Here is a 10,593-nt window from a genome sequence, read left to right as displayed (position 1 = left end):
AATGTAACAGTTTTACCCCTTTAGTGTATAATTTAGAGAAAGGAAAGTATGTATATTACTCGAATGAATTCAAGAATAAGTTAATTATCTTAAGTTAAATACTGACATTTTACTTCGCTCTCGAATTAAATTTTGGAGAAGCAATTTATACTTCAGAAGCAAAATTTAGAAGTGAAAAATGGAAGTCCTTCATTCTACCCCCACTTATAAATTCCTTGTCCTTCATTTCCGTCTATATGTATGTTCCCACAAATAAGATCTTATTTTGTTGTAGCTTGTTTTTTTGTTTGTTTTGTTTTGTTTTGTTTTTACCACCTAAGAAAGATATTTACGTCCTTTTCCAGTAGTTTTCTAGTGCTCTATGGTATACATGCATATTGTTTATCCATTCTGTAGTTGAACATTTGGATTATTTTCACAGTTTAGCTACTGCAGCACTGTTAGTAATCTTTTATGTCTTTATATGTGTTGTTTATATAGGTTAAATTCCTACAGATAGATTTGGTGGATCAAGAAGCATGTATACTTTAGTTTGATAACTATAGATGCTCCTTACCATAGGGTTATGTCTCAATAAACCCTAATCGTAAGCGGAAAATATCGTAAGTTGAAAATGCATTTACTATGCCTACCAAACATCATAGCTTAGCCTAGCCTACTTTAAAAGCATTCAGAATACTTACATTAGGCTACAGTTGGGAAAAATCATCTAACATAATGAATACACTGTAGAGTATTAGTTGTTTACCCTCATGAATGCATGCCTGACTGGGAGTTGTGGCTGGCTGCCACTGCCCAGCATCTTGACAGAGTATTGTACCACATATTGCTAGCCCAAGACCAAAATTCAAAATTTGAAGTACAGTTTCTACTGAATACTTACTGCATTCAAACCATTGTAAAGTCAAAACACTGTCAGTTGAACCATCATAATTTGGGTACCTTCCATAATACAAAATTTCCATTCTAAATGTTCAACCAGAGTGTGTTCCTAATAACAGTGATTTTTTTTTTTTAAGGCGAGGCAACCCTTTGTTGACCTCACAGATTGAAAGGACCTTGTCAGCTTATAATCCCTTATTTTTTTATTTTTTATGCTTACAGCACCTGGTCTTCCTGGGTGGTCTCCTATCCAAGTACTAATCAGGCCCGACCCTGCTTAGCTAGCTTCTGAAATCAGACGGGATCAGGCTTGTTCAGGGTAGCATGGCTATAGACCCAAAAGTGATTGAGTATGGATATAATTAGTCCCTGGTTTTGTTTTGTCATAGGTGATGAGTAAAAACAAAAACCTCGTTTCAGTTTTGCATTTTTCTGATTACTAGTGAATTTAAGAGTTTCTACCTGTTTGAATATTTTTAGATTCTATGAATTACTTGTTTATATCCGTAATTCATTTTTTCCTGATGAAGTTTGTATTTTTTAATTCAAAGCTTTAATATTTATTGCATGTCGCATATTTCAAAAAGTGATATTAAAATTTTATAGCCTATCTTAGTCATACAGGGAATATAACCTATAGTCATTGACACATAAAACCTTTGATAATGCTCTGCTAATTCATTCCTTTAATTTCTCTCAAACACACAGAAGGTATAGAGATCCTTGAATATTAGATGATAGAGAATTATTGGGAATATTTAACTCACTAAATTCATCTTGTTCAAAGAATGCTGGAAGTGCTACTAATGTATTTTTAGAATTTCTACACTTTTTATTGAATTCTTTATTTTACTGATACCTGCTTTTTTAGTTGACAGGGTCAGTTTTGGAAGATGCCTGGAAGGAAAAAGGAAAGAATGATATGGAAGAAATTATTCAGAGAATTGAAAATGTTGTCCTAGATGCAAACTGCAGCAGGTAGGAAAAGTAGATAGCAGTAGATTTCAATTCCTTGCTTTTTCTTTAGGGGCTGTTTTTTCATCTGCTGTACTTCAATCAGAATAATTTAAATCTTATAGATTGATCTACAGAAACATTTTCCTTAAAGGCATATTTTACCTACTCACCTAGCCGTTTTTCTAGCCATTGTCAATAAATATTTGTATAAAGTACTATTATGAGTCCTGTAGGATGCATTAAAATGTTTGCAGGATAGCCATTGCCTTTGAGAACCATATAGTTACATGGAACAAATTTCAAGTCTGTTTAAAAAAAAAAAAGTAAATTTGTGTCATGTTTTTTTTTAAAAAAGGTAAATTTGTGTCATTATAGGAAATGTCTAGAAAATGGAAGCATTGAATGTACATGTTAAATTTATGAAACAGTTCTAGGAATCTGGTATTTTAGAGCCTGACAGCATTTATCGTGGATATATTTTAACTCCTTTTCAACTTTTGTCTGCAGAGATGTAAAACAGATGCTCTTGAAGCTTGTAGAACTCCGGTCAAGTAACTGGGGTAGAGTCCATGCAACCTCAACATACAGAGAAGCAACACCTGAAAATGATCCTAACTATTTTATGGTATGCCAGTGTTTATATTTTAAATTTTGCTAATTGCTTGAATTCAATTTTGGAAATTTCAAGATGAGTTACATAAAGCTGTTTGCAGAATTTAATGCCTAATAACTCTTTTCACTGGCTGAGAGTCACATGGCAGCAAGCAAATGAGGTAAATGGTAGAATCTTCCAGTGAAAAGGGTAGACTAGAGAAGGATCCATCCATTGGCAAGGGAAATTGAGATAAGGTTTGGAATTAGGTAAGTGTAGGGATTCCAAGAAGCAGTTTTTTCCAGGGAATTCATAACCAGAGGCCTGCATCTCAGTTTTTCACTTTGCATGTTGAGGTAAAATAAATCAAGAAAATAAAAATGTTTACCAGGCCAGTGATGCCCAGGGGCTCCCCGATGTGACTAAAGCAACTATGGAGGAATGCTTTTACAATCCCAGTCTAGAAAAAATGGTGGGGAGAAGGAAACCACAACTAAAAATGAGCTGACATGAAATCATAGTATACAGCAGAACAATTCACCAGGAGTGTGACAGAAAATAGCACAATGTGAGATAATAGAATAGAAATCTGAAAACCCAGTAGACTTCCCCAGTGAAATGAAAATGGCTGCTAGGAGGTTAGTTTTTTGCTTATTCTTGCATTGACAGGTACAGACGAGTGATAGCAGCCCTGTTCCATTAATAATGTGCTTTTAAAAAACTCAGTTCTAAAATGATTACATATTTTTATCAATTACTTCGATTTATCCTAGAATGAACCAACATTTTATACATCTGATGGTGTTCCTTTCACTGCAGCTGATCCAGGTATGTTGTCTCAGAGCCACTCCCCACTCCATTTTTTGATAAGACAGTAAATTACCTAAAACTGTACTCTTTTGGAAAAGTTCACATCATTCTAAAAAATAAGGTAAAGACTTGTCTCTCACAGAATATTCTTTACAGTGACCACTTGGAACCATTTCAGATGGAACATCTGACTCAGTATATAGTGTCTCGTCACCCTAACAACGAAGGGGTGGAAGAATCCCTCAATTAAATGCAACCATTTTTATTTTGTATTCCGTCTGATATTTTTATACTCTAAACTTCCCAGGTGGTTGAATGGAAGGAAAAGATGGTTCTGGTTCACTACTTAGTCAGCAACTTTCATTAATATGGGTTACTACTAAATAAGAATTACAGATTTCATTAATACTTGTTGGGTTAAAGGTAATTAAAATCTAAATCTCTGCATATTTCCCCTTCTAAAAAAGAGCATTTATAGAAAGACTGCTTTAATTATGATAAACGGGACTACAGTGGAACGAGAGATAAGTTTTTCCTATTTGGTACAAACTACAACCAGTTTATCATTGGAAGTTTCTCATTTGTTTCCTCTGGATAGCAGCCACTGATTATCCTGTGCTTCTAGCACAAAGGTAGAAAGAAGGACTGGGATTTCTTAACTTTCAACTTAAAATTATGAAACATTCAAAAAATATAAAAACCACAGAAAACTGACCTATTGATTCATAGTCAAGATAAAACCATCCAGTCAGGATTAAACCAATGTCTTTTTGCCATATTAATATATTCTTTGGGCTTTTGTTAAAGAAATAAAACCCTTTAGATACTACTAAACCATTCTCTGTTCTATAATTGATCCCTTCCCCAAGTTGTCCTTCCATCACTTCTCTCCCAGAGGTAACTACTGTCCTTTGTGTCATCATGATGTCTTTTTACTTCATATATCTGTAAACAGTATTTTCACACAGTGTTAACCTAAATGGTATCTTGTACACATCCTTTTGCAGCTAATTTTTTATTCTGTGTTGTTTTTGGTATTTATCCATGTTGAGATAGATAGCTTTGGTTCATTCATTTTAAACGCCAGATAACACTGAGGTTTATTACAACCACCTTATCAACGGATTTCTAGAAGGATAAGAACTTAGTTTACTATCCTAGTTCTCATCTCTGGCAACACTTATTGTTACTAGACCTAATTTTTTATCAGTCTGAATGTATGAAATTGTAAATTTTTATTTTCCTACTAATGATATTGTATTTTTCATGTTTCTTTTGACCTTTTTATTTCTTCCTTTGAGAATTGCCTGTTCTTTGCCCATATTTCTATTCGATCATTTATCTATTTTACTGATTTGTAATTCTTTGCATAGCCTTAAAAATGATCCTCAGCTTCTCCCAGTATGTGCCGTTGTTATGTCTTAGCATATAGAAGTTTTGAGTTTTCATATAAACTAAATGCATCTGTCTTGTGTTCTGTGACAGTCTCCTTACTAGTATCAATTCTATTTTCCTCTTAAAATCTTACTGCCTTTTACATTCAGGTCTTTAATCTGTCTGGCTAATTTTTATATGTGGGGATATAGTAGGAATTAAATATTTTTTCCATTCTCTTATCAACAGGTGTTGAATCATCCTTTTTCTTTTAGATAAAATGTTTCTCTGTTGTGTACCATGTAATTCCTCTATAAACTTGTGTCTTATTCCTCTGCTTGTGCATATGGATATTTTTTCTGTATGTCTGTCTTGACAGCAGTCACACATTCTTAATTATTTTTACCTTAATGTAAATCTTGCTTAGTGAGACAAATTTTCTTTTTTCCCTTATTCTTCATAGTTACCTTGATTCCTTTTGGTTCTTTGTTCTTCATCTTTGTCTAATCTGTTTATCCTATTTAATTGTTTACTTCTAGTGACTATTTTTTATAGAAATTCAGTTTGGTTTTTCAAACTGAGTTTTGTTTCTGCATTTTGTTCAAAGTATCTAAATCTTAAAAGTTTTGAGTTTTTTCCTCATCATTCTAAACATACTTATTTTTGCTTTGTATTTTTGTTCTGTCTTTTAATTCCAACCCCACTGTTACTTCAGATTACTACACAAAATTGTTATGCTTTTTTTTGCAATATCATATTTAACTTAAACTTTTTTTTCGGAAATAATTTCAAACTTACAGAAAAGTTACAAAAGTAAAAATTGTACAAAAAACATCTATTTACCCTTTACTCAGGTATACCTTTTGTTAACAGTTTACTCTGTTTATCATTAGTTCTGTTCACACTTCTTTCTAAATCATCTGAAATTAAGTTACATATTTTAAAGCCCATTATGACTGCTCCAGTGTTTTAACTGCCTTTTTGTTTTAACTGCCTTCATGAAAACTCCTTGTGGCTTGGCTTGCAGAAACATCTATCCAAAGTGGGTTTTGTATTTGCTCCTGCCAGGAGCCACAGGAATAACAGTGGCTTAGAACAAGTTTTTATGATCTTATCATAGGGATTCTTCATGTGAGTAGTAAAAAGTTGAGGTGGATGCCCCTTGTTACAAGTTCTCTGGGAACTAGTTTCTTCAGAGTACTTGTGTCTCCACACCTCACCCGGGTCAAGTCAACCAAACTTCTTTGTCGTCTCCCTTTGCCAACGAGGTGTTTTTCATTTTGCTCTTCCCTGGTTTATCTTTTGCTTAAGATATCTGCCCTTTGAATGTCCTGGGTTTGTGCAGAGTGAGATGGGTGTGGGGCACGACTTCCATCTCTCTGTTTCACATGGACCCAAGACCTTCCTTTCCGCCTTTTTTGGGTTTTAAAATCGAAGCCCGTTTGTTACCACATGGTATACCAGCCTCTCAGCTGTAGTAATTATATATGGCTTTCAGTTCCCTTCTCATTTGTCATCAAAAAACTCGATGTTTTTTGTGAACTCATCAGTACATTTAAAAGGATATTTGTCTTACCGATTACAAGTATTTGTTGCAGGAAGGTTTTATAGTTAAAATGGTCTCTAAATTGCCAAATTTAAATGTCAAAATATCACTAGTCCTTTAAGCTGGAATTAGAATTTATATTATAGAGACCCTTGGGAACACTTGGTCTTTACTCAGTCTAATGTAATTATATTATCTCTCAAAATTTGAGGTGGCTGTTTACAAGGAACTAATTTTAAGGTAACTAGTTTTACTATACACTGATCTATTTTATTATTCAAAGGTATGGACTCCATACAGACATGCTAATCTTATAAGCTACTCAGTAACTCTAAAACACTTGGCAGATGGCGAGCTATATCATCATCTGAATTGCCTTGGAAAAGTCCAACCAAGGGAAAGCTGGTAGAGCCGAAAGATGTATTAGGTAGCTTCTTTCTAGCTGTCTCTGAGGAGAGGGAAGAAAATCCTCTATGTTCAGAACCTTTGCTCAGTTAGCCGCCTCTGAGAAATGTGGAACAATAGCTGTCACCTGCTAGCCAGGTAGATAGATCACTTCACCTCCTTGGGGAGGAATAATGGGGGAGCCGGAAGCCAGGGTGTTTGATTGAAATCTCTCTTTATGAAAGGAAAAACAGGACTATGGAAGAAACATGTTCTTTGCCCCAACAATTTATATAACCAATATTTTGTCTGATGAAAAGAAGCAGTAGAGAATGTAAGCAGCATGGACATAGGCTGTGAAATGTACTATGGTACATTCAGAGTGCTTTGATTCCTAACATATTATATTATATAATTAAGATTTATGAGCATGCAGGGAGGCAAAAGCAAGTCAATTAGCAAATATGTTTTATAAAAGCTTTTCTTAAATATATAGTTAAGCTTACTTAATAGATAAGTAAAAATAGCTTACTGCTATTTGAACTTTGGATCTACTTAAATGAAAAGTCATAATAAAATTTCTTAGGGATAACTGGCCATTTCATTTGAACTTTTTTTTTAGCATTTAAATTTTTTTCTTTATTTTTTGTAGATTACCAAGAGAAATATCAAGAATTACTTGAAAGAGAAGACTTTTTTCCAGATTATGAAGAAAATGGAACAGATTTATCAGGGGCTGGTGATCCGTAAGTTTTCTTTAGCCACTAGCTTTATTATGTGAAATTTCTGTAGCCACAATTTCTAGGTAGAGTTTAGACTAGAAAAAGAGTAGATAATGAAAGAATGAATTTTGATTAGATGGCATTGTAGTGGTAGTATATATGTAGTACTTATTTACCAGACATTTTCAGATAATGTTGGAAAACACACAAACTGATTCTGAAAACTTATATCTAGTTGAGAGGAAAAATTATTAAAATGTAGTATATGCTAGAATAATTATTATAAAGTAGATTCTATTATACCTAACACTTTAAAATAACTAGCTGTAATATTGTAAGATCTTGGGCAGGTTCTGTGCCTGTTTCTCCATCTATAAAATAGGAATAGTGGTACCCCTTCTTGAGTTTTTGAGAACTAAACAAGACTACATAAATGCTTGGAAAAGCCTCTGGCACATAGTAAGAGGCTCAAATCTTAGCTGCTACAGGATACATTAAAGAAACAGATTACTATATAAAAATGTTTGGACTGGTGAGAAGATATAAATCCATGCTTTCAGTTTTTATATATCATCTCTTGTGTGTTGTAGGTTAAAAAAAAAAAATGTGAACCACTTTTAGTCTCTCTCTTATCTAGTGACATTTGAATTATAAGTTAAAGGTCTTCTATAATATTGCCATACTTTTTATATACTTTAGCAGAAAAATTGCCATACTTTTTATATAGTTTAACAGAAAAAATACAGGGGTGTAAAGACCCAAGCACATTTAGGGAAGTTGAGTCCCGCTGAGTATACTACTGGAAGTTCAAGTTGTTCTCAGCATTGAATTTTAGGTTATCCTCTAAAGTTTTGCTTGGTGAGCATTATTTTCTCATCAGCAGTTGTCAGACTGGCAAAACATAATTTTGTCATACATGTAGGTAGAAAGAGTTATTGGAGGATGAGGAGACATATAGACAGCGTCTTGTGGAGGAAAAGTGCAGAAAAGGGAAGAGATCTGCCTCTGCTGCATAGTTACCAAATCTTACATTATTTAACCTGGAATTTTTTGTTTAATCTCTAAAATGAAGGTGATAGTAGTACCTGTCTTTTTAAGGTAAACCTTTGATTTACTTTTTAGATTAAGTCAAAGAATTAAACATATGTCTAAATGTATAGCAAAATCTTAATTTCAAACACAAAAGACTCAGAATCCATTGTAAAATTTAACTCATCATATTAAGCAGTTGTCCAAGGACTGACATTTAATGTAATTCTAAACAGTGCTTTTGCATTCTTTTATAAACTCAGTCTAGGAAACTTGTCAGATACTTTTTCTAATGGCTTAGCATCTTAGACATTTTCTGATTTGAAAAACATTAAATTCATGAGCCGTCTTGCTTCTTTCACAGATACTTGGATGATATTGATGATGAAATGGACCCAGAGATAGAAGAAGCTTATGAAAAGTTTTGTTTGGAATCAGAGCGTAAGCTAAAACAGTAAAGTTAAATTTCAACATATCAGTTTTATAAAGCAGTTTAGGTTATGGTGATTTAGCAGAACACAGGAAAGCAAAAAAAAATGTGTCATACTTAAACCAAAATTAAGGATGTTGAGTTATGTTACTAATGTATGCAACTTTAATTTTGTTTAACACTATGCCAAAATAAACTTTATTCCCTATAACTTAAAATGTGTATATATATATAATAGTTTATTATGTACAGTTAATTCCACTGTTTTGGCTGCAATAAAATTGATTTTGAAATAAATGAAATGTTGAAAGTAAATTTTGCTAGCTGGTTAGTAGCTTATTCTTTAAATTCAGCTTTTTTCGAGGGAAGAATTCTTAGCCTGGAAATACATATTACTGCAAAAATGTAGCATCCTTTTTTTAGATACAAGTATATACCTTTCATTTAGTTTTACATTTAGTGTCTCAATAAATTTGAAATATGATTCACAATCATGAAAGTCTTTAGCACTAAAATCTTAGAATATATTAACTAATTTACATATCCAGATGCTATTTGATACCAAGGGCTTTAAAAATGTCATTAAAAAAGGCTTAGAACTCCCAACTAAAGAACCAAGATTCTTCACTGAGAATTTATTGCAATTCTAGAATTTTTCATTTTTTTTTTTCACCTAACTTCCATTAACCAAAGCCTAGAACATTTTTCTGCTTTATTTATATGGCTTTCTCATTTTTATTTTGTAGCATGAGTTGCACTGACTTTTTTACTAGAGAATTTTGCTAGATCTTTATCACTCAAGTTTTCATCTGCTTTAAAATTGATACACCTTGAGGATCACTTTTCTAATACTTTTACTATTATGTGGTACCAGTTCAGCACTATTTTTACCTAATGTCGAAAAATCTTTTTTCCAACTAACTAAAAGTAAAACTTATGTACAAAAGGATTGCTTGTAAATATGCATGTAAATAGTTCTATTAATAACCCACTGTTTTACATTTGGTACATCTGTGTCTGCTAATACAGTTAGCTTTCTCATTTTTCTGCTTGTTTGTTCAGTCTGGATTAAAATTAGACTTTGAAAATAAAATGGAAATAGTTTTGTTTTCTCTAAGTTTTTGGAGTGGTATCCTGGTATTTTAAATGATTTCTGTTTAACTATATTAGAATAGATGATATTCTATTCAGTGTCTGTTGAATAAGAATTCAGTTCAATGACAAGTCTAGTTGGAAAAACTAGCAAATATAAAAAATTAAAACTGAGATTCCTTATTATAAAAGGATGTATATATGCAATTGGGGTTTTTGGAAATTATAATAGAACTTTTTTTTAATGGCTTCTGTAACCTGGTGGTTGTTACCTTAATCTATAGTTCTCTAAAGATTCTGCTCACTGTAAATCTTAGGGGCAGGGAGAAGATAGTGTGGAGAAGGGGCAGGGGAGTAGACCAAAGGCCAAGTATATGCTAACAGAGTATACTGTAAACTTCTAGCAGTTGCTCTGTGAATAACCATCTGTTTTTGTCCACTATCTCATTGTCACCTACCACTGTTCTACTCATGACAGCCACCAACAGGATCAATATATATTCCGGTTACTAATGCTGCTTAAACCACCCAAACTTAGTGTCTTTGTACAATAATCATTTTATTATGTTCATGGATTCTGTGGCTTAGGAATTTGGACAGGGCACAGTAGTGATGGCTTTTCTCTATTCTGTAATGTTTGAGGCCTCAGCTAGGGAAGAAACTAGGGACTGGTCGTGGCTTGAACAGCTGGGGACTGTAATCATCTGGAGTCTTCACTCAAGTGGCTGATGACTGGAGGTGACTTGAAGGCATCACTCAACCAGAACCACCTACA

At 33.2% G+C, this 10,593-nt stretch overlaps 1 protein-coding gene and 1 pseudogene across 2 annotated transcripts in view; one reads left to right on the top strand and one right to left on the bottom strand.

Moving 5' to 3' along the window:
- Positions 1-9,041, top strand: part of PAIP1 (poly(A) binding protein interacting protein 1) — a 26,794-nt gene extending 17,753 nt beyond the window's left edge. For both annotated transcript variants that reach the window (XM_006912444.3, XM_006912443.2), the window contains exons 7-11: positions 1,754-1,860; positions 2,347-2,464; positions 3,205-3,259; positions 7,198-7,291; positions 8,661-9,041. In XM_006912444.3, coding sequence (XP_006912506.1) covers positions 1,754-1,860; positions 2,347-2,464; positions 3,205-3,259; positions 7,198-7,291; positions 8,661-8,754 — 468 coding nt within the window. In that variant the 3' untranslated portion in view covers positions 8,755-9,041. The remainder of the gene's footprint in view (positions 1-1,753; positions 1,861-2,346; positions 2,465-3,204; positions 3,260-7,197; positions 7,292-8,660) is intronic.
- LOC112480251 lies at positions 1,096-1,218 on the bottom strand (annotated as a pseudogene).
- Positions 9,042-10,593: the final 1,552 nt, after the last annotated feature.

This window comes from Pteropus alecto, unplaced genomic scaffold (assembly GCF_000325575.1).
Source record: "Pteropus alecto unplaced genomic scaffold, ASM32557v1 scaffold73, whole genome shotgun sequence".
NCBI classification, from domain to species: Eukaryota; Metazoa; Chordata; class Mammalia; order Chiroptera; family Pteropodidae; genus Pteropus; species Pteropus alecto.
Note: the sequence above shows the minus strand (reverse complement) of the source record. Positions and strands in the feature narration are given on the sequence as shown.